At 39.0% G+C, this 25,404-nt stretch overlaps 2 protein-coding genes across 2 annotated transcripts in view; one reads left to right on the forward strand and one right to left on the reverse strand.

Moving 5' to 3' along the window:
- si:cabz01090165.1 (uncharacterized protein LOC100333421 homolog) overlaps positions 1-6,784 on the forward strand; it is a 74,875-nt gene extending 68,091 nt beyond the window's left edge. The window contains exons 11-12 of the mRNA XM_042414260.1: positions 1,316-1,367; positions 5,523-6,784. The gene's annotated coding sequence lies outside the window, so the exon portion shown is untranslated. The remainder of the gene's footprint in view (positions 1-1,315; positions 1,368-5,522) is intronic.
- A 7,964-nt stretch (positions 6,785-14,748) lies between these two features.
- LOC121899021 (scavenger receptor cysteine-rich type 1 protein M130-like) lies at positions 14,749-24,395 on the reverse strand. Its single transcript, XM_042414566.1, has 12 exons — positions 24,350-24,395; positions 21,944-21,970; positions 21,694-21,817; positions 19,796-20,088; positions 19,204-19,491; positions 17,892-18,197; positions 17,518-17,814; positions 16,455-16,760; positions 16,076-16,381; positions 15,288-15,617; positions 15,132-15,217; positions 14,749-15,040 (listed from the first exon to the last, which is right to left on the reverse strand). The coding sequence occupies exons 1-12, from the start codon at positions 24,393-24,395 to the stop codon at positions 14,936-14,938; spliced, it is 2,514 nt and encodes an 837-aa protein (XP_042270500.1). The 3' UTR covers positions 14,749-14,935.
- Between the last annotated feature and the right edge of the window lie 1,009 nt (positions 24,396-25,404).

Below are 25,404 nucleotides of genomic sequence, written 5' to 3' on the forward strand. Positions count from 1 at the left end.
AGAATGAAACAGCCAACCAAACAGTTTGAGAAGTACAGATGAGTCACTGAGCCTCGAGACACAGTTATTGACAAGAAAAAAAGATGGAGGGATAAAGAGAGATGGAGAGAGAAAATGAAAACTCAGGGACGTCAGGGGGGACGTGGAGGAGGGATGGAGAGGAGGATTCGGGGGAGGGGGGGGGGGGGGGGGGGGGAGATTGGGCATGAAGACGGAGGAGAGGTCTGCAAATAGAAAAGCTGAAGCCCAGATTTACTGATTTACTGATAAAAGACATAACAGTTATCTATCCTTCTATCTATCTATTGTATTTTTTTTACACCAAGAAAACTTACTCAAATCTCCCCAAACAGTATCCTCTGACTGTCCAGACACCAAAATCCAGCTGATAGAAGAGAAGGGAGTTGATATAAATATTGATAAACTCATCTATAACACCTTCAATTTCTTCCGTTTTTGCTCATAAACCTTCACAATGAGCCTTTCACCTTTATTTGTTGGGGTGGTATATATGGAAAAAAAAAAGTACTCCTCATTTGCAATGTATGTTTTGAGTTACACTTAATATTCTCCTAAAAATATGCTAGCATTTTAGCATCAAAGAAAAGCTAGCATCTCTTTTTAGTAAAGATGCAAATGCAGTGTTGTCTATGAATGAAGCGATACAGCCACTCAAACATCAGAGTAAAACAAATCTGTGCCTCGTGTGAAAAATTGTGCTTCAAATGCCGCCGCTGCTGTTTTTTTTTTATCCATCATCAGTCTAATTTGCCCAGATGTAATAGAAACACAAACTTTTAGTTCCTGAGTTTAGCTCCTCTGGTTTCAAAGTTCCTGGAAATGTTTTTTTTTTTTTTTTTTATAAAACCATTATTCAACCCTGTCTCCTAGAAATTACATTTATATATTAGTAAATCGTTCTCCCCCAATTGTGTTGCGTTAACAAAACTGTAATCACAGCCTGGATTATGTGTGTGTTTGAGGTTTAGGTGACAAAAGCACCTTGGAGAAGGTTGAACGTTGTACTCATATGATCAGTGGCATCATTTTTGCGACTAGCCAGACATGTTATTTAATAATTTCTCATTACGTTGACAGAAAATGCAATTAATAGATAAATTAGTGATAAACAAACATCATTTCTATGAGATAGGGTTACATAATTGGAAACACACAGTTCAATCAAGTTCATAATACTTTGCTATATTGATATACTTGTATAAAAACTCAGGAAATAGCATATCAGTGCTGTTGTTCTTATCTATCTGTCTTTTTTTTTTTTTTTTTTTTTTTGTCCGTTCTGTGTGTTTTTTAGATTTACTTACATTCAGCTTCACAGTGCTGGAGGGAAAAGAGGCGGGAGAGAGGTGAGAGATCAAACACACACACACACACACACACACACACACACACACACACACACACACACACACATACACACACACACAGGTGAGAGGGTAACCAGTCATTGTTCCGCCAGAGAGGCTCGAGCAGAACATCTTGAGGGTGAAAGAGAGAGAGAGAGAGGTGGAAACATGCCAAGCATACATTAGAAGGGAAAACAGAGAGAGAGAGAAGATGAGAGGATGAGAGAGAGTGATTGAGAAGACAGGAAAAAAAAAGAGAGAGAGAGAGAGAGAGGAAGAGAGAGCAGCCATTACCGGGCCTGAGTCTGTCTGCCTCTAAGTGCTCTGTAAATATCGCCTTGCCTTTGTAAACAACATTATTCCTCTTTATTGGGCCATTATATAATGGCCTGATCCCCCACAGTATGCAGATTGGTGTCACTCCATTATGTAAGCTCTCTCTTCCATTATGTAAGCATTTCTCCTTCTTCCTTTCTTCTTCTGTCTTTCTCCATCACTTTCTCATGACTCCTCCGTCTTCATCTTCTTCTTTCTCCTCTCTCCTCTTCTTTCCTCTTCCTCTTTTCATCTCCCCTCCTCCTTTAGTTATCCTTGACTCACTTTTTCCTCTCTGTTTACTTCTTCTCTCTTTTTTCTTTTCTTTCCTCTCCTTTCTTCTTACTCCTCGTTTCATCTCTCCGTCCCCTAAAGTCCTCCTCTCCTCTCACTTCTTCTCCCCTCCTCCTTTATACTTATCCTTGACTCACTTTCCTTCTCTTTTTATCTCTCCTTTCGGTTCTGCTCGCTCCTCTTTTTCCTCCCCTCCCTCATCTTCATTGATCTCTCCTCTTTTCATCGCCTTCCTCCACTCTTTCATGTCTCTACTCGCTTCCCTCTCTCCTCCTCTTCCTTTACCTCACCTTACTTCTCCTGACCTCATCTCATCTCCTCGTTTCCTCTCCTCTCCTCACTTCTTTATCTTATCTCATTTTCTCATCTCATCCTTTTCTCTCCCCCCTGTGGTTTCATCTTCTTTGATCTCCTTAAATTCTACCCTTACCTCCCTTTTTTTTTTCTTCTTTTCTCCTCTTCAACTTCTTTTTCCTCCTCTTTTCTTCTCTATATTCTCACTTCAGCTCTTTTACTCTTATCTCCATCCCTCTCATTTTCATTCACCCTTCTCATCTTCTCTCCTCCGCTTTTACTCTCTTCCCCTCACCCTTCCTCCTCTCTACATTCTCTTCTGTCGTCTTGCGAGCTCCGGCGTCGCTGATTTTTCGATGGCTTCATCCCGGCGAGCTTGACGGGCGAAAGCTAATTTCTAAACTGCGGTGCACAGAAGTGAAACAAACTGCTGAACAAGATCAAAACCTGCTGCTGTTAGAGACAACTGAACAAAACCTGAAACAAACCTCAGCCAGACTGTAGACCAAAAGCTTCAATTCTCTTTTTTTCAGTTTGCTTTCTGTAACCAACACTGCCATTGTTTTAGCTGCTTTATTAGTCATCCAAATAAGCCATTAATCATGAATCATCATCATATTTTTCGCTTTAGCGTCTGCTTTATTTACCAGACAATTAAAAGCACTGTGATGCCCACAGCCTGTTCTTCAAGTATAACTTCAAAAGAGTATGTGGGTGAACGAGCAGGAAAATGCAGCCCGTCCTCCCAAGAAAAACAACAGTTAAGGTTGTAAATATAATATAATATAAATGTAAAATAGCCAAAAATTACCTAGAGCTACGTTGGAGTGATGCAGTTCAGATGCTGCCTATATGAGGTTGTCTCACCTGCAGGAGACCACTGTTCACTTCCCATTTCCAACTGCGGGTGTCATGTGTCCAACCAAGAGTCGTGGTGTTTACTGCTGCCATGATGATGAAGGCTGCATAACTATGAGTGTGTAGTGACTTTAACCCATGTTTCAAGTGATCATTTTAACCCAAACCATGATCTTTCACTAACCCTAACCAGACCTGAACCACAGAATTGTCACATCATAAAACTTAACCCACTAACCAAGACCACTCCTTCTAGAATATGGATTCAATGGTTTATTGGGAGGGTTGGTGGAAGAGCAGGGTGAAAAGGAGGAAGGATAGTTAGAGGGATGATGGGAGAGGGAAGGATGGATGGGAGAAGGGAGAGGGTCGAGGTCGTGGGATGAGGGATGGGGAGAAAGAAGAGCAGGCAGGAAGGAGAGGAAGGAGGAAGTCGATAGGAGAGTGGAAGATGTAAGGAGGAGAGCGTCGACGTCAGGGAGGTAAGTGGGAACAAGGGGGGGGTCATGACTCAGGGTGGGGGTGCTGTCTCGATGGTCTGGTGTCCGTACGAAGCCCCCTGTTCCTGTGTTCAAGCGGAGAAGAGAGAAAAGTTAGCGAAGGGGTCGAGGTGGGAGGGACTTGTAAGCAGAGACAAAGGGGAGAAGAGCGGATGTGGTGTGTCTAAATACCCTGTGGTGCGGAAATGGGATGCAGACAAGGCGTGGTCTTTGGTTCCTGAACTTTGTTTATAAGTCTATAATAGAGGCAGCATATTAGAAAACACTCCTGGAAACGCTCCGGACTACATGTCGTTCTGGAGTGCATGGTACAATCGATTTTGGTCGTTTAATTATGAGGATGTGTTGGTAAAATAGGTTTATAAGCCTGAAATCTTGTCAGCTGGCACAAGCAGTCACTGAGTCATCAGTACTGACAAACAGCTTTATAGTCCCCTGCAGATACGCTGCGGGGTTTTGTGATATTGGACAAGGTGGGAGAGGATATGTGCACTATTTTTCTTTTGCCAAAAAAAAAAAAACAGGATGTCTTGAGAGTTTAGGTTCAAAAACAACAGAACAAGCAAAGACTTGAGGAAGCTGCAGACTGTAAAAGAAAGAGCTTCACAAGAGGCCAGTTGATAAAAAAAAAAACAAATTTACTTTGAAGTGATTGAAAAGTGAGTGAAAAAAAACAAAAAAATAAAAAGTAAAGTAAGACGGATCAAATTCTCATTAAAAGGCCATTATTAGTTCTGTTTATAAAAAAAAAAGCAACACCAGACAACAGCAGAGAAATCTATACAATATATTTACTGACGTACTGTGCTAAAGTACAATTTTGAAGTATTTGTACTCTATTCACAGTACGTACTTCTACTCCACTACATTTTAGAGGCAAATATTGCACTTTTTGCTCCACTACATTTATTTGACATCTTTAGTTATTTGCTTCAAGCAATGTTGCATACAAAAGTTTATAAAAATATAATGCATATACTCAGGCGTTGTGTCGTAAGGAAGAGGCTCAGACGAGGGTTTCGTTGGAGGCCACCATTTATTCCGGCAACTGACTGAAGTAAATGAAAAGAAAATATCCTCCGGTCAATTGTGACGCTAACTCAGGCTCCTACACAAATTAAATAACAGAATTGTGTTACCATACTGTACAATGAGTCCAAACCGATAAACAAACTTCAAAAAGGAGTTCACAACGTCGCTTACCTCTCCCATGAAGTATGACAACAAAAGGGGAGAGGTAAAGGCGGGGGACATCATTAATAGGGGGGGGGCACCCACAAAAGTGAACGTAGGGGTACAGTGAACTAAATGTTCCACCTGTTGACCCTGGAGGAGTAGCACGTCAGGATTTAACAATTTACAAATTTTGTGTAATTATAATACATATGCTGCACAGTTTCTTTTTTCTGTATCTCTTTTTGCTTTTATGTCTTGGTTTTTGGTATGTCTTGTCTTAATTGTAGGTCTTTGTAATGTATTATGTTCTTGAAAATTAATTTTTAAAAAAAAAGAATATAATAAAATCATTGTCAGAAACGTGTATCACATCATCCACATTCTCACACGCTTGCATTTGTGTCCTCGTGTACGTGCACACGAACAAACAAAAAGGGGACCCACCTGTAAAAGCATTGCTACATAGCACTACTAGTGGTTGAAAACTCCAAAGATTACCTTTAAATAAGATTTCAAATGCAGGACTTTTACTCATAACGGAGTATTTTTGAATTGCTACTTCTTCCCCCACTGCCACATTGAACCTATAATATTAGAGAAAATGAGTCTCCATGGATCCACAAACAACACTGAAATCAAACTTAATGCACTTTTAATTACGGTAATTAATCAATAACTTAATCAATCTGTACTTCTCTCCCTCTCTTGTTTCCTTCAGGTGCCCCGGTAGATTGCATGGTCACATCCTTCTGATGAGCCCCCAAAGTAAAAAGTACTCGACCCAGAGATGCACCCCACACCTCCCCTCTGACACCACCTCATACCTGAACCAGACAGGATGTGATGTGAACATCCTGCAGGCATGCCAGAGGAGAGGATACGGAGCAGAGAAGCAATATCTCACCTGTCGATATGCAAAGGTCTCCGCAGTGCTGAGATCGGACATGTTTGGATACAGGTCAGGCTCTGGGTGTTAAACCCCCGCTCTTATATGGTGCTTAACTGGGGCTTGAAACACTGGATCAGTGGAATCAGAGTGAGAACATGGTTTCTTCTTTTCTGAAGGAAGTATCCAGTAATCAGACGGGGGGCTCTAAAGGGTGGATTCAGTATCTGCATTTGGAATCTGGACAGACACTAAATGCCGCTCTGGGAATATGGAATATGGATTACTGTGACATGTTTCCTGGATGTTCGGTGGCACCGCTCTTCTCTTTCCCCAGCATACAGTCATATGCCAAAGGATTACTACAGTATTACGACAGCATTATTACGATATCGGGAGAATATGCAGACTTCCGGAAAGCACACCTTCTCTATTAACTCTTAGCAGTCAAAGAGATAAATACATGTTGGGCCTTGGATTGAGAATACGAGCACATTGTCAACGTCTTGTCTCAAAGCATCAATAATAACAAACTGTTAAAACTACAGTGAACTTTTTCTGGCACTTTAATCGTCTGTTTTCATCTCATCTCTCTTCCCCCTCCTTCCCTCTCTTTCTCTCTCTCTCTCTTTCTCTTTCTGTCTCTCTCTTTCTCTCTCTCTCTTTCTCATCTTCATGAACAACTGAATAGTATATTCTCCAGTATTACCAATCTAACTCTTTTGGCTGCGGATGACTTAGGTAATGTTGAAATAATCAATGTGTTTGCGTCAATGGTGGATTGGTTCTCTATATGTCGGAGCATTAAAAAAAGAAAAAAAAAACAAAAAACAAAAAAAACGTTGGTGTCCCGAGGACGGAGCCTTGAGGAACACCAGCTGGGATTTATTCAACGCCAAACCTTAAAGCACACACTTCCGGCTCTACATTTGATGGTGAAAACGGTGAATTCTGATGTTCTGTTTGACACTGGAAAGCAACTGTACCCGTACGAAACACTGGTGAACTTGACCATAAGTGTTCCTACTACTAAAAGCTGGCAGATCGTTAAATGTATTAAGCGGTTTTAAAAGATGGCCAGCAGAACTTGCGCTGTCCCGTCCCCCACCCCCCACCCCCCCCCCCTCGCTCCCCCTTTGCCGTTTGACAGTGTCTGTGTTTGTATGTGACATACACCTTACAGTCTTCGATGGTTTGATACCCATGATTTACTTTGAATATAACGAAACAAATGACCACAAATGAGGAGAAAAAACACAACGACATGCGGAATAGGGATTTTATGCTTTCATAGATACAATTATGTGGATTTATAATGAAATAAAAAGGTATTTTTCTTGGAAAAATTGTATGTGTTTTTATTCATATTTCTTCTGTTTATTTCTCATGTTATTATACAGTATTTTTGAAGTTGATGAGCAAAGATGTGTCCAGTGTTCTTGACTAGTAGTAATAATATCCAGTAGTGAAAATATAATTTATTGTTTGATTAACAAACAAATAAAAAGTCTAATGCCTTTGCTAGACCAGTGTCGCATACTAAATTCTTGATATGAAATGCATCTGTGTTAACAAATCTTATCCTAAATGATTAGATCTATACCCAAATATTTGACTTGAGTGGATGAATAAAAACATTATTTGTCCCAAATTGTTGTGACCTTTCGGTATATCTAAAAAGCTACCGAGGGGTTGCAACATCATAAAAGTTACTAATGCTAGGCTTCCAATAAAATGTCCAGTTTGGAGGCCTAAATCAACAAAGGTCAGATTTATTATACAAGTCTATACAACTCATGAATTAATGATGCAGCACAGTCCACTGCTTCCTTGACACATAAAGCACATAAGCACAAAAGTGGGCATAAACAAAGATTCAGGGCAAAACAACAACGCCTGATTTTCATGACATTACACTGCTATTAGTTACCTCTAAAGAGGGATGCTCCACCTGGTTGTTGGAGGTATAAATGCAAATAAATGTAAATATAGAACTGAAAATAGCTCCTACAGCGATGGATGCTGGGTTGTGACCATGAAGCCCACTAATGGTAAAGAAATAATTGTTGGGAAATACGCTTATACACTTTCTTTCTTAGAGTTATATGAGAAGATCAATACCGATCTTAAGAAATAGTTTCAGCATGTAACGTAAAACGTCAGATTTGTTATTTTTACATTTCTGTTTGTGTGCGGATTAAACAACCACGATACAACATGGTAAATAGGGAGCTGTAGAGGTGTTGGTAGGTGTAGTTTCAGTCCTTGTTCTTGGCTAATCAAACTGCTTTGTAGTTAACACAGAGACTCTGGGGAAGCTTATTTCCCAAAATGTTAAATATTCCTTTAAAGCTGCAGGATGTTAACTTGACCATGAAAATCAGACATGGACTACAAATGTGTTTTTGTTGTTTTTTTTTATGGTGACTGATTGATGGATATTATCATGTCGAGGTCAAGCTCTTTTTGCAGTCAATGTACAAATCAAAAAGTTTGCGGTTTTCGTCATGACATATTGTTGACAGTTCACTGGCAAACGTTTGTGTTATGCTTTAGTCATTTTTAAAAACAGAAGCTGATTTGACCGACTGCTTCCGTCTCTTAGTAGAGAACTTTTAATGACGACAGGCAGTGCTGCATATCATCGTCACCCTTCACAAACATCACCAAAAACATGTCAGGATTAAGAAAAGCTGATGACATGTATTTTTACATGTTTTACAAAGGATTCCCAATGTTGGCTTAACATTAGGCCTTTTTGCCCAGGAAACAAAATCTTTAAGTAGTTTAGTTGACACTTTTATCCGGCATTAACTGTTGAGACACAATCCTGACAGCACTGACAACAGTATTTTAATTTAGCAGACAGTGAAGTGACACTAAACACAAAACACACTATAAATGTCACTGCGTTAAGAGGCGAGGGCTGAAGTAGAGCGACATGGTGTTAACTAGACTGACTGGAAAAACATGTAAAGCTACACTAAGTTACTAATGTTTCTATATTAACAACCGGAGCCTCTTTTTAGTGGCTTGCAGATCATTGTTTTGGTTTTACAGCTGGAAACTTTATTGTATGCTTCAGTCTCAAACTATTCCTTTAAAGGGAGTGGCCCAGTAATTGCAAAATCATTGACTGTTGTATGTGAGCTGATGTGCATCTTGAAGATCCTACCCTGTTCCCCAGGCTCCTGCCTCTTCATTCAGCCTGCCTTCAGCACCTGGACCTCCAAGGTCATCCAGCTAAATGTTGTCCTGTTGACTTGGTGTCTGCCATCTGGTGGCCAAAAGAGACATGACAGTAAATATCTGTAAGTTACAAAATACCTTCCACTCTCTAAAGAAATATATGCCAGATACTCAAGGTAAGTACCCAGCTCTCTAGGGGTCCCAAACAATTTCTTACAGAACATTTGGTACGACATGTGACTTGTTTCAGAGTTTGACCTATTTATCAAATAATGTCTTGATAGTCTGATACAGTCTACGCCTTGGTAAATTCAGTACTTTGCACATTTCAAGACAGAGTCATGTGATACCACTCTGCTGCTCTCAGTTTTTTTTTTTTTTATTGTGCAGTAAATCAGTTTGGGACATCTCATCCAGGTGGCATCAGTTAGAATCAAGCTCTCACTGGACAGTGGCCTCCATCAGCTGTGATCATGTGGAGCCACTTGATTTGAATTATTTTTGTGTAAACTATTATCACATGATGTTATTTTTTTTGCACAGTATAAAACCAACATTTACCAGGGATCTACTGTAAATAGATTGGATAATCACATAAAATAAAAGCTCTCAAGATATCATTAATGGGTGTTAAAGGAGGATAATTTGAACGTAATTTTACATAATTTTTCTATGTTTTATATCCAGAAATCTGTATTTTGATGGGGACTTCTTGTGGATGGATTGAATAATCCTATGAATTTACCAAAGATTACTGTATGAAAACAAGAGTCTTCATTTAAATTAAATCTTTGTAGAATAACTAAAGGGTTTTTACTGTTATTAGATGATAAGTGTTTGGCAACTTTTGCTGCCAGACTTTTTATGATTTTTTACGATTTTTTTTTTTTTTTTACAGTGTGCAGGAGGAAAACAACATGCTATAAATCTTTTTGTCCTCTGTCTGGATAAACTGATCCACACTCCACTCACAAATTTGCAGAAATTTTATTTTATTGATGGAAGTAAAAACTTTTTAAAATCTCATTAATACTCATTACCCAGTCTTTTATAAATGCTTAAATTAAATCACAAACTCTAAATATGTTTTCATGCAGTCCAATAATTGTATTAACTGACTAATACAGATTGGTGGGCGCGCAGATAAAGACATAACCTAATATTATAAACAAAACCCAAATTAATATAAGATCCAGTTCAGCTTAGGTTATGTATTATCCTGTCGCACTCGTCACATCTAAAAACCTACAAACCCGCAATCTGACTTAATATGAGAACTTGTCACAGGTTGCATGTCCTTCATCAATGCATTCATTCATGAGATCAGTCTGATCAGCAGCTAGAAACATGGAAAATGTTGCCACCTCATGACTTTTTATCTTATTCGGACAAGCAATAATTTCAAGTCAGTTTGCATTATCAGTGTGATATTTTCCTGTTGGACTCAGATTCAGATTCTTCTTGCAGTTACCTGAGACAGTAAGATAGAGTGGATGGTTTTTTGGGAGAAAACATAGATGTGATAAACACATGTGTAGTCCTCCCCCAGGTAGGTGTGATTTGCACCAGAGAACAGGAAATGGGCAGAGTGATTGACAGCTGGCAGGGTGTATTCCTTTGTTGCTGTGGTGCTGAATATAAACTGCAACAAGCTTCCTTCATACTGTGGTTCAGTGGAGCAGCTGATGGTGAAACTGGAGCCCACAAGCACCTGAAGTCCCTGCTGGATCGCCCTCAAAAACCCCGTCAATGTTGGTAAAGAAAGAGATGTTTGGCTGGAGAAGGAAATCCATTCTCATCTTTATTTGCTTGTAAGGTGATATTGAATACAGAGGACTTAAGAGATTGCTGTTCAGTGTCACCTGAGCACGTCACCTCCATGCTGATGGATTTCTGGGTGGCACTAGGTAGTAATAAACACCTCCGCAGTATGGAGTCAACACTGGTTTGTAAATACTGGCTCTTACTTTTGATGAAACAGCAGAACCACAGTCCAGCAGTCTGCACACTACAGGTACTAATTTCTGGTCCCAATGTCTAATTCAACAGAAATTCAATTGCCTCTCTTAAATCAGAAGTAAGAAGAAACTTTGGAAATAAGCTCAAATCTAAGGCAGAGGAAATTGGTATTATTAATATTAATGTGTGCCTCTAGACTGTTGGTCAGTTGTACCATCATGGCTAATCCCAGAACCTGAAGTTGATCTGTGCATAGTGAATAATAACAAGAGAAAGAAATCAAGAGATATTGTCGTATCTACAGATTTATACAGATGGATCAAAGGATCCAGAGAGAGGGAACGTGGCATTTGGAGTAACCATTCCTGAAATTAAGAATAAAAAACAGAAATTTCAGATCAGATGTCAGTATTCACAGCAGAGATGTTGGCAATATTTATGGCACTTTGGTGGATAGAGGACAATAAACCAGACAACTCAGACATATGCAGTGATTCAGCAGCAGCTTTAACTACCCACAATAAAATAAATCAAATCCTAGTCTAGACCTGATGTACAGGTGGCACGCACTGTTTACTGGGTGGCAACACAGGATGACTGGGTTGGTGGTGTCTAGTAACTGGATAGGTAGTGTCTAGTAACTGGATAGGTAGTGTCTAGTAACCGGATAGGTTTTGTCTAGTAACTGGATAGGTGGTGTCTAGTAACTGGATAGGTGGTGTCTAGTGACCAGATAGGTGGTGTCTCGTAACGGGGTAGGTTTTGTGCAGTTTGGGTGGGGTTTTGAATGACAGGGCTCTCCATATCGAGATCAGTACGTTATAAAGATTTTGTATACACGAAAAACAATACTTAAAATTTTTAAATAAAGCTTGAATTTAATCAAGCCATTTAAAAAAGAAATGATAACAGTCCAACTTAAACATCTTTAAATCAAACACAACATTCATTACCCAGCTATTGTTTAATATATTCAACAGTTATATCCTTACCTAACCTATATAGAGGTTGATAAAAAGTAATTAAATGACTCTCACTTTTATTCCACTAAACTAGCAATTATTTATTAAGTTATACTTATATAATTGGAACCAAAAATATTTAACAGTCAATTTAATTCTCTACTGTTTCTGTTTTTGTTTGTTTTTATTAAGTCTTATTAATAAATAAAGGAGGGATACATTTGTCATATTTTAAAACTTTTTATCTTTCTGCAGGTGAAGAGAATTATTAATATGTAAGTGTTATAAATATATACAGTTGTTTTTTACAAATATAATGCAAGAAATCAGCCCTTATACAACAGAAACCAAACCTTTACTTTATTAATTGAATCATTGAGTCTTTGTTTTGAGGATTGAAATTGTTGTATTTCTATCTGGAGCCACCAGGGGGAAACATCAAACTCTTGTTAGTGTGAGTCTGTACTGATGGATCTGTCAGTCTGTGAGGACTCACATCTGCAAGGTTAAATTAAGGTTTCGTCTTGGTTTTAGTGTGTAAAATGATCAGATTAAGGTTGAGATAAGGGATGGAGTGTGTGTGTTAGTGTGTGTGTGTGTGATTTTCTACCTTTGAACCTTGAAGTTGAGGACATGTTGGCCCTTTTCTTCAAAGGGCTGTTTTAGGATTAAGGTGGGATTTGGTTTTGGTTAGCTCTGAGGTCAGGCTGTACTGTAGTTGATATGGTTAAGGTTGGTTTTAGGGCCTAGAGAATTCATTATGTCACAATCACAAAGATTGTGATTGTAATAAGTTTCAGTATGAGAGTAGAAATTATGAGGTTTTGCTTTAGATAACCATAATAATAAGAAAGAAATGGCGAGAAAAACAAATAATACTGGTGATATCCACGTCCACAACAGTTAAATACTATTTCAATTTGTTTCCTTCAAAGATAAGGTCTGTGAAAGGAAAGCAAAAGTAAATTTACAATATATTCCTGTATGGACCTTTCTCTCTTCAAATATTTAAATATAATATTCAGTTTGCTCAAGTATATGATCTGGTGACCAGAAAAAAGAGCAAAAGAATTGGTGGACATTGAGGATTAATGTTTGGACTTTGGATAATCAATAACTGTCAGATGCTGTTTAAAAGTCTATCCTGTAGCAGAAACCTTAATCTTTCAACCTATGTCTTTCTTTTTCTAATGCATAAGAATAAGTTGTTTTTTTAAAAAACTGTAGGAGAGGAGTTGTTGTTCCTAAATCTGACTCTTAATTCTGAGATACCCAGAACTATTAATACTAGGTCAGGTGTCCTGTGTTCATAAATTAGCCTCTTCCAGACTGTATTTATCACTTGATGAAGGGGATCTTAGTTTAATCTTACAGTTGTGAAGTCTGTGGATGATTTTAGCCTGAATGAGTAGTGTCTGGAATTACACACCAGATCTCATCAAGGCTCTGTCCTCAGAGCTCTTCAGATATTCAGCTCACTCTCAGACTGTCTGCATTCATAGACGGAGGGCTAAATGACTGCAAAACATCATAAAAATATTGTTAAGACCAAACAAACTATGAGTGAAATCTTAGCTTTGTTGCAAAAATGTGCATGAAGCAGCACTTATTATCGTATATTCATATCTGGTATTTCTCTGCAACCAGCAGATGGTGCTGTTGTAAAATTTCTCAGCAGTTAACTTTATTAACAGTCTTTGTCATTGAGCAGCATTCGGCAGGTTGATGGAATAAAACATTAACAGCTCCTTTTGTGTGTAAAGTTCTTGGTTTTAGTTTTCAGACTAACTGTAAAAACATTTCTCTGCTGACTGGCTGCAACCAGTGGTTAAAAAAGTATATAAAATCCATGTTGGACTATGACTCAAGCTAAAGAAAAACTCACAGTGTGTGTGTTCATGGTGAAGGTGACTTATTGACATGTTTTTAATGGTTTTTGGACAACAGCAGAGGTCTACAGCACAGAGGAATAAGATATATCAGACTTTGATACACACACAGTGGTTGGTTTTTTTGTTTGTTTTTCTTTTCAAACATGTTTTTATTGAGATTTTCCAGTTTTTTAACAAGTGAGCATAGAAAAAAAATAGCATGACATGTAGTATGTAGCTTTTCTGCAATGTACATATTGTCAGCTCAGATTCATGAGAACACAGTAAGAGAAAAAAAAGGATTAATTAAAACCCCACCCAAGGAGACGAGGTCATAGACAGAAGTACATAAGTAAAGTAAGTAGAGAATAGATAATAATAATAAAACATAAAATAAGTTTTTTTTTAAATGTATAGTAGCGATTATAAGACACAGTAGGTTGGCACAATACATTCATAAATACAGTGGTTGTTAGTGGGGTCAATGCATTGTTTTGGTCTTTTCACAATAAGACAAACATAGAATATTGCTGAACTTACTTGAACTTATAGAATATTACTTGAACATTTGCATCAGTAAATTGTACAAACTTAACCAGTTAAAACTGATGTATCAATAGGTTGGTTGATTTAAAACATCATGTGTAGAAAAAAAATATCTTTCAAGTGTTTTAAAAATATGAAATCTTTACAAAGTAATATTTGTACACTGTTGACTGTTGTGGGCAGCCATGGTTCTCAACGAAATATTGAGAAATGGGGTTTCAAAAAATATACACAACCTCCGTTAAAAGACCAATGTGCAGGATTTAGTGGTCACCATCTCGTGGTGAGGTTGCAGATTGCAACCAAATGAATACCCCTCCCCTTCCAAGCGTGTAGGAGAATCTATGGTGGCGGCGAAACTCGTGAAAAACGCAAAAGGCCCTCTCTAGAGCCGGTGTTTGATTTGTCCATTAAGGGCTGCTGTAGAAACATGGTGGTGCAACATGGTGGGCTTTGTAGAAGAGGACCTGCTCCCTATATAGATATAAAGGGCTCATTCTAAGCTAAAAAAGACACAACAATTCTTATTATCAGGTGATTATACACTAATTAAGACATACTCATGAATATTATATTCCATTTCTGCCAAGTCAGTCCCACTGATCCTTTAAATTACAACTCTGACTAATTGTATTTTTCCAAAGAAATATTGGATCTAGACCCAGACGTCAGAGTTCTCACAGATCTGTGTTTGGAGGGAACAGGTGCCTCAGAGATTCTACTTTTTCCACCCACCAACAGCCTCTTCATCGACCCCCCAGCCGTCACAACCACCAACTGAGCCCAGTGTTCTTCTCACGTCCCGGCTCTGCCCCCTGCTGGCCTGGAAAGACATGAGAGCAGATATCTGTAGTTACCTGCTACAATAACCCAATTTAACTGAATTCTCTACTGAATAAAGATGCATACTTTACCTTAGAGTAGAGGCAGATACCAGCAATAAATGACATCATAGCCAGGAGAAGGACAAACAGTCTGATGATCAAATCTGTTAGAGAGGCTGAAACAAATTTAAAAATTACCACCAGAGTCACATTTCTCTTTGTAACTCAAATTCTCCTTAACGTTACCTGCTACATAGAGACAGAGTCGCTGGCTCTCAGAGGAGAAGTTTTGGGAGAAAACACAGACGTGATAAACACATCTGTAATCCCCTTGGTGGGTGTGGTCTGCAGCAGAAAACAGGAAATGGGCAGAGTGATTGACAGCCGGCAGAGTGTAGTTCTGTGCTGCAGCTGAGGTGGTGAAGATGAGCTGGAACATGCCTCCTGGGTACTGTGGTTCGACTGAGCACCTGATGGTGAAGTTGGAGCCCCTGAGGAACTGAGGCCCCTGCTGCTTGGCCTCAGAGACCCCGTCGATGGAGGGAGAGAGGGAGATGATTGGCTTAGCCAGCAAATCTGTTAACAAAGAAGTAGATGATTGGCTAAACAAGCAGAAAATGAAAAGACAGCTTCTAACAATATGGTCGTGTAGATCATGCAGAGTGGAAAGACATGAACATAAAACACCACAAATCTGCAGCCTTTACAGCACAATGACAGTAGAAATAAATAATAGAAACAATAATAGTTTGTTGAAGCTGTTTGTGACAATTAACACCCCCCGACTGCTAAGGGACAGCTTCCAAGAGCTGAGCTGGCCAATCAGAACAGAGTGGGCTCCTCAGAAGGGGGGCGCTTAAAGAGACAGGAACTAAAATGGCCTATTTCAGACATAGGCTGAGGGGCCAAAGTAAGAAAAAAAGAAGTTTTTTAAACTGTAAATCATGCAAAAGCATTCCAGTAGAGCCCTAGAATAAAAATATAGACCTGCAAATGTACAGAATATGTCGCCTTTAAGATGTGTCCAATATTACCTGAACATATCACTCTCAGGCCGGAATAGCATTCATTTACATCAGTCTCCAGTAGACACTCCCTCATTGAAGATGTTGACTGGACACAAGAAGAATCGATCCACCACACAAGTCTCTCTGAAGAATCTCCTATTATATTTGTTGAAACAGCAGAACCACAAACCAGCCGTGCACACACTGCAGCTGCAGACTTCTGGTCCCATTTAGAATACCAGTGAGTCACTGGTCTCCACTCTCCCTGGTGTTTCATCTCCAGAGTACCAGCGCAGCGACTGGGCTCTCCCACCAACCTGGCATCATCTGGCTCTGAGCAGAGACAGGAGAATCATAAGTGGAAGAAGTAAACCAGTGAACCACCAATCACAGCGACAACTCTAACCTGAGCAGGTGAGTCCGACAGCTTGTCTAGGTGAGCAGGTCTTCCTTGCTGAGCCAGACACTCCACAGTCCAGTAAAGCGGACTCATTGCCTTCACACTTGAACTCTTCTGTCCGGACTAGAGCCTCCACTTCTCCATAGAGCGCCCCCTGGAGGACTGAAGGTGCCCCACACCCAAGCTCCCTACACACCACCTCTGCATCCTGCAGGTCAAAGTCATCTTCACACACTGAAGACCACGACTGGTTAGGCTTCACCTCCAGTCTGCCTGAACAGGGACCAGACTCATTCACCAGCCTGACAGACTCTGTGGACAGAGAGGGAGAGAGAGCAAGACAAGTAATTTTCTTATTATAAACATTCACCTATTTTTTCCAATTATTTATCCTGCACAAGTTTATAGCTGAGCTCCCTCTGCACCACTACAGTCCAGTCCAGGTGTTACAGTTAACTGCTTGTTAAATGATTGCCTTTTTATTTACCGTAACCACAATCTTTCTTTAACCTTAACCATAAGATGGTTGCCATGCAGAGATGGTGTAGGAAGTGAGATTTCTTAAAACTAAAAAAAGATAATCAAATTTTTCCTGCCATGAAAACCAAGGCCTCAGACTTTGGAAGTATTGACTCTCTGCTTCACTCTCGACTGCAAACCATCTGGGAAGAGGTCAAAGGCTGATGAAGCCAGCAGAAGAACCACATCACCCACAAATTATACAGCTGCAATCCTGAGGTCATTGCACTGGAGTCTTTCCACACCTCGGCTACGCCTTAAGACTCTGTCTGTGAAAATCACAAACAAAATTGTGACAACGAAGCAACCTAGCAGAGCCCAAATGTGCTTGTCTTCGTGCCATGAATGCTGCCACAGCTCTCCGGTTAGTCAGTAAAAAAAGGGAGGAGGGAAGGTTGGGAGACAGACCTGCTGCTCTCCTGGATGTTTACAGCAATGAGCTTCTAGTACAATCACAGTTTTCTACTGCGTTTGTCCTGCATAACTTTACAGTTCAGGCTAGCGAAATCCACTTCTGACACTGTAACATTGATGTTATTAATGGTGTTACCTGAGCAGGTGATTTCCAGGCAGGAGTCACTAAGACTACTCTTTGATGTCACACACTCCCTCAGTGTAGATTTAGACTGAACACACGAAAAGTTGATCAACCACGCAGGTCGTCCTGAGCTATCCTCTCTCCTTACTGCTGAAACAGAGGCGCCACAGTCCAGCCATCTACATATTACGGATGTTTCCTTCAGGCTCCACAAATCGTTATCTACCGTCCCCCATTCTCCTTGGTGTTTCACCTCCAGTCTACCAGCGCAGCGGCTAGCTCCTCCCACCAACCTGACATCATCAGGTTCTGAACAAAAGACAAGTGAATGATTAGTGAAAGTGACTTGCAACAGAACATGATGTTAACCTGAATCAAACCTCCACCTGAGCAGGTGAGTCCAACAGCTTTGTCAGATGAGCAGGTGTTCTTAGTTGACCCTGAGCGTCCACAGTCCAGGAGAGCAGACTCACTTCCTTTACACTGGAACTCTTCAGTCCAGACTAGAGCTTGCATTTCTCCATAGAGCGCCCCCTGGAGGACTGAAGGAGCTCCACAACCAAGCTCCCTACATACCACCTCTGCATCCTTCAGGTCAAAGTCATCTTCACACACTGAGGACCACGACTGCTCAGACTTCACCTCCAGTCTGCCTGAACACAGAGTAGACGCATTCACCAGCCTGACGGAGTCTAACAAATAGAGGAAAGAAAGAAAGAAAGAAAAACGTGTTTTAATGCTCATATAGCCACCTGAAATTATAGCCACTTGAAAAATTATGAACCTATCCTTTAAACTTTAAGTACACAATGCAATATCTGATATCACAGTAAATCTGCATCAAGTGTTTGTTTGGTTTTTTTGGTCACTGGAAGAATTTGAAACAAGCTGTAAACACAACACTGACATATCATCACCATATCATATGGTGGACATGTTAGCAAACTGTCACTTATGTACACAATGAATATTAACATTCATTTAAAGTCATATTTCTGCCACCAGGTCTCTCCTTTTAGCTCTGTTCACATCTCCACCCACTCCTAACAAAATAATATCTGGGTCTCAAGCTGCTAAATGCTCCACTATGATAATAAATAAATAATAATAATAATAATAATACATTTTATTTAAAGGCGCCTTTGATGACACTCAAGGTCACCTTACATCATTTAAGATCAGTGATACAATAATCGACAAGCAGTAATAAAACATCAGTACAACCGTCAATAAAACATGCAATAAACAACAGAGTATAGCTCAGTGACGGTAACTATGGTCACCAGCTTGTCACTAACCTACTCTGTCTACAGTTTGTTGCTGGGCAGGTTTGTTCTGTGGGTTTATTTGAGCTTTTTGCTGAAAACAGTTGCCTGCTGCTGCTGGAAATGTCACAGATGAGAGTAGTGACATTGAAAAATGACCTGAAAGATGCTAAAACACTCCACAGAGCTAAGAGGAACTGCAGTCAGGTTATTTTCCTGTATGGGTTCATCACTACTAATGACCCTTTTTATGTTTCATCAGCTTTAAAGATGGCAGATTGGTAATGAGCAGCAGAAACTATTTATATTAAGATTATGAAGATTAAGATTTATATTAAGAAGTGGCAGCAGTATTCTGTGAATGTCCCTGACAGTTCCAGTTACAAACTTCTCTACCCTTTACGTTGTCATTAAATATCATTAATGGTGTTACCTGAGCAGGTTATCTCCAGCTTGGAAGAGGAATATACACTTTTTGTAGAACATTTAATCAGTGAAGATTCATCACAGTCAGATTCGATTCTCCACATAAATCCATGTGAGATCTCTTCTCTTCTTCTGTTTGAAACAACAGAGCCACAGTCCAGCCGTCCACACACATCACCTGCTAACTTCAGGCTCCGGTCCGTCTCATCCACTGGTTTCCATTCGCCCCATTTTTTCATCTCCAGTGTGCCAGCGCATTGGCTGGCTCCTCCAACCAACCTGACATCAGCAGGCTCTGGGTAAAAAAAATGACAGCAGCTTGAAACAAAACTGAACTGACTTCCATGCAAGCAGTGTTGCAATCAGTGGTAAAACCAAAGCCAGGATTTTAGAAATACTGAGGTCACAATTTAAGTGTCCCTCAGTGCTAGGAATAAAATACTGGCAGTGTGAACTGAACCATTTGTTTTTTGTTGGACTAAAAGTAGTTGATTTTAAATAAATGAAGTCTTAAAATACTGGAATCAGCCTTTAAAATATCCACCCTTTCTTATTTTATTTCTTAAATTGTACAATGTCCCACACCTCTTCTCTTTTACCTGAACAGGTGAGTCCAACAGCTTTACCAGAGGAGCAGGTGTCTGTCGCTGAGCTTCTGCAGTCCAGGAGAGTCGACTCACGGCCGCCACAAAGGAACTCTTTGGTCAGCACTGGAGCCCCAAACGGCATCGCCTGGAGGTTTGCAGAACCTCCACAACCAAGCTCCCTACACACCACCTCTGCATCCTGCAGGTCAAAGTCATCTTCACACACTGAGGACCACGACGTGTTAGACTTCACCTCCAGCCTGCCTGAGCACAGGTTAGTCCCATTCACCAGCCTGACAGAGTCTAGAGAGAGGAAACAAGAAGTTATAATTTACCACATACCACATATAAATTATCAAAGACTACTTAAGACAAAAATGCCAAAAAAAAAAAAAAACATGCTGTGGCTGTCTCATACATTTCATACACAATTTGCAATACTAGTGCAGCGTCCGTTCAAAACATGACTGTTCGGTACGGGACGATTTCTCAATATCTAGAGAGAGTTGTGCCCCTCCCCTAAACCCCTCTCATGCAGACACTACCATGAGATTGGTAGACACTACAATTTATCAATGTTCCCTAAACGCCTCACATGGAGGTTATCAGCAGATGTTATAATTTACCCATGTTCCCTAAATGCCTCACATGCAGGTTATTAGTAGATGCTATAATTTACCCATGTCCCCTAAACGCCTCACATGCTGGTTATCAGTAGATGCTATAATTTACCCATGTTCCCTAAACGCCTCACATGCAGGTTATCAGTAGATGCTATAATTTACCCATGTTCCCTAATGCCTCACATGCAGGTTATCAGCAGATGCTATAATTTACCCATGTTCCCTAAACACCTCACATGCGAACTATCAATAGACTCTACAATTTACCGATGCTCCCTAACACCTCACATGCAGAATATCTGGAGACTACAATTTTGAGTTGAGCTGAAGTTGATCAGATGAACTGTAGTGACCATTCAAAACGTACCTTCGACATCCTGCACTATGTCTTGAACATAAATACAAAGTTCTCACATGTGAGGAACAGAAATAGAGCTTAACTCTCTGAACTTTTTCCAATTCATTCTCTATCATAGTTCTTATTACTACGGATGTAATCCCATCTCCAATCACAGTGTGGGTTGCAATGGCAGAGTGGCGCTGTCTGTGTTTCTGCTTGTTAAATCCATATGCAGAAGAAGAAGAAGCAAATCAATGTTATTTATGAGGTATTTTTATAAATTTCTCAAGAACCGCTCATCCAAACAACTTCACACAACAACACTGCACTTCTCCATTTCCCCAGCGATCCACCCACCAGGTATGAAGTAGATCGGATGAACAGTTCTCGAGATACGCAGAGGACATACATACATACATACATACATACAGACCGAAAGACAGACAGACAGACAGAGATTCCTTGGTTTATATAGAGAGATATATAGAAATGCAAGCTGTGACTTCTAACACAAAATCATTTCCTCTTATGTTAGTTTTGAGAATTGTTGTGACCCCTGCATGAGCATGTGAGAGGAATGTAGTGACTCACAAATGTATCTACAATTGTGACAGTCATTCATGAATTTTGTGAACTGGATCCCTGGATTATCAAAATGGCTCTGGGACTCCAGACTCTCAGGGGCCCCGGATTGTGCTTACATGGTCCATATGTCATCACAGTGACAAAGAAAGAAGCTAAACAACAGTATTAGCTGTAAAGTTTACTGACACAGTTAATGACACTGACCTGAACAGCTGATCTCTAGGTTGGAAGATTCATCTGAATGAATGACCTCTACTGATTCATGCATGAAAAAGAAAGGCACGGTGTCCAATGTAGGAGAGGAATCCTTTGTTCTTTGTATTGAAACAACAGAGCCACAGTCCAACTTTCTGCACACCTCAGTTGCATTTCTCAGGTTCCAGTCATAGTACTGGTAATCCACTGGTTTCCACTCTCCTTGGTGTTTCATCTCCAGTTTGCCGGCACAGTGGCTGGCTCCTCCCACCAACCTGATATCATCAGGTACTGCTGAGCAGAGACACAAAAGTAATCAGTGAATCAAGTGAAGTTACTTTCATTTATTTATAAAATGTGAAATACTGAAATACTTTTGAAATACTGTTTGTTTAATGCTTTTATTTCTCCATTTACCTGTTGAAACATGTTCAGCTCGGAGCACTGAGGAGAAAAAACAGAAAATAAACATGAAAATAAAGATTTGGTATGAGCAGAGCTCCAGATACAACAAAAGTTTATTTTCTTATTTGTTTTCTTATTTTTTTTTAATTAAAAAAACATTTTTTGGACTGTTTGGTAGTTTTGTTACATGGAGAAAAGGTCCAAATAGGAAACACCAGGTGTTGCTCTGAATACCAGACACCAGCACAGTGCCAGTTTGTGCCAGTTGGTTGTGGTTTCAACTCCATTTGAAATAAGCACAAACAAATGTACATGCTGCTTATGAAACAGCAGCACTGTAATCTACAATAATAACAATAACAATGTATTTAATATGGTTTAAGATACTGTAGTGTCTTTGTAAACTACGGAAGCCCTGAAAGGCAAGCGAGATGGAGATCCAATTTCTAAGTCTGATCTTAATTCTTTTCTCTCTTGTGTCTCTCTTGAAAAAAAAGTTTTGCCAGGTTTAAGTTGTTTTTTGTTGTTTTTTTTCACCTGTGAAAATAAGTGAATTTTTTTTTGCCAGGAAGTTTTTTTTGGTTTTTTTTCATGTGCTTTGCTCTCCTGTGGCAGAAATGAGTATTACAACAGAGAACAACAGATTTTTTTTTCACCTGTTACTTTCACACATGAAAAAAAAGAAAAAACTTAGAAAAATGATCCTGGCAAAACACTTTTTTTTCACCTGTTTCACAGATGAAATTTTTTTTTTTTTTTTATGGAACTTAGAAACCTTCTTAATTCTTTTCTCTCTTGAACACAAGAGAGAAAAGAATTAGGATCAGACTTAGAAATTGGATAGGAGATAGAAATCTCCAGAATTTTTTTTCTCGCTTGCCTTTCAGGGCTTCCATAGAAAACACTTAAAAGCTGTAAAAAAAAAAAATTACATTTTAATCCCAGTATTATTATACTAGTTTCTATTGTGCTTAGTTGGTGGATATAAATTTAAAAAATGTGTGGGGGGTCAAAAGGGGGGCCTAACAGCATTTTTTTTACCCCTGGGCCCTCTAACAGATGATTCTGGCCATGTATTTCCCAGGTCAGGATGTGGTGGGGTTTATTGGCTTAACTTTGAATTTAATATACCCTACTGTGGTAACGCTTTATTTTACAGTTCCTTTAACTTTTAGTTATTTTCTGGGTAATTTGCATGTATGTAACAGTTAATTTTTAGGACATTTTACAGAAAAGGTGGTGCAGTTTGGTACAAATTATGAGAAAAAAACAAAAAAAGTGTGAAATTGTTTTAGCTGGTACGTGCTGATTCATTATATTTGGGTTCATTCATAGATCATTTGCAAAAGTTAGACTCTTAATTCTGTAACAGACAGAAAAATATTGGTTTTCAGTGTGAAGTTTTGTGTGTCAAACTACATATTAGCATATTGGATTGTTTCATAAAAACTCTATTAACTCTAATAACAAATTAAGTTTTTCTTATAATTTGTACCAAATTGTGCCACCCTCTCTGTTAAATGTCAAGAAAATTAACCATTAAATACCTACAAATTACTCAGAAAATTTCCAGGAAATTAGTATAAAATTTCAACCTTCACAATAATATTTTGAAGTGTGTCAAACTACATATTAGCATATTGGATTGTTTCTTAAAAACTCTACAATAAGCACATTTCCCGTATAGTACCGAATTACAAAGAAATGCCCAGTTAAACCACAACTACTTTTAGCAAATTACTGAAAAAACCTAATATGCTAATGTGTTGTTTGACACACAAAGTATTTTCTGTTAGTTAAAGAATTGTCAAGGATCTAATTTATTAAGTTTTTTTGTAAATTAACAACTATGTAGGAACCCAAATATAATGAGTGAGTAACAAAATAACTTTTTCTTATCATTTGTACCAAATTGTGCCACCGTCTCTGTTAATTGTCAAGAAAATTAACCATTAAATACCTACAAATTACTCATAAAATTTCCGAGTAATTAGTATAAAATTTCAACCTTCACAATAATGTTTTGAAATATTCATATATAATAATTACGTGTCATTGTGTAGTATTTAAATCTTTATCCATTTTTATCTTAGTTTGAATTACTACATCATCCTTACATAGCCTACATTCTGTTGTAGCTTGCAGCATTTTTCTCACATAATATCAATATTATAGGAGCTGCCAGTCTGTGGTCCTCTGGGTAATGAGGAATGCTGCCACCACCACCATGAAACAGACTGTGGTATTTATCCCATTTGATTTGTCAGATTTCAGACACACACACACACACACCTCTATCTGTCTCTGACCACATAGATAAACATCCTGAAAGCAGCAGTTGATTACAGATGTTTCACTACAGGTCTGCTTCTCTCTGCCTCACAACCGTTTACATCTGTTATTAAACCAGAGTCCTACCTGAGCTCCAGAGAGACAGAAACACCATCAGCACTCTGCGCTCCATGTCCAGTCAGCGCGTCGTCATCACAAGCGTCTTCCTCATCTGCTGTCTCTTGTCTTTATCAGGTCAGGATCAAGGGCCAGCCCCCAAGCACTTTTCTGCTATTAGTTGTTTTTTTTTCACTTCTATTTCCTGATCATTTTTTCTTTGCATCATCACAAAGCTTGAGCTGTTTTCTGTCAAGATGTGAAATACCTTATTATAATTATTCCTTCAATACCCATGCGTAGAAGCTAGATTATCTATACTGAACCATCCAATATGAACATGAGATCATGGGCTTTTAATAATTATGGGTTAATGTAGTTAAAATTACTTTTTCCATCTCTTAATCCGCTGCACCAGTTGCTCCTGTTACCTGTTTTTTTTTTCTTCATCATATATAATGATCATAAGCATTTTTTTAACCTCCTTCCTGTGCTGCTCGCTTCTCAGATCACAGATAACCAACACAGCATACACAGATCTAGCTGATCCTATGAAGGAAATGAAAGGTTTTCTACTTAAAAAGGGACCATGTTTACCCTGACTACTAAAAGAACTGAAATATATTGAAAACCAAGTGATGAACACCATGAAATAATGGATTAAGCCTTTCGTTTTCATTCGCTCTGTAACCACTGACTCTACATTTTTATTGGTTTTCACATGTATACAAGCAGCCTTGCTTTATTTGTAGTTGACATTGTGTGTATGTGTGTGTGGTGTACTACAGTGTGTAACTTTTTATTACATGCATTTATGTTTAATACTGTAAATGGTCCCTTACAAATAAAATAAATGCATAAATAATAAAGATTTCTGAATGCAACTGAGAAAAACATTAGTTATTATCAGATATTTGCATTTGAGGATGTTATGAATGAATGACATCAAGCTTGTTATTCAGCTTTTCCTTTAACTAGAGTTCCCAACCTGGGGGTCAGGACTCCAAAAAGGGGTTGCAGGATAAAACTGAAGGGTCACAAGAAGCTTAAATGACCGTTTTTTTCCTGAGTGTGTCTTAAAACAA

Source organism: Thunnus maccoyii, chromosome 6 (assembly GCF_910596095.1).
Source record: "Thunnus maccoyii chromosome 6, fThuMac1.1, whole genome shotgun sequence".
NCBI classification, from domain to species: domain Eukaryota; kingdom Metazoa; phylum Chordata; class Actinopteri; order Scombriformes; family Scombridae; genus Thunnus; species Thunnus maccoyii.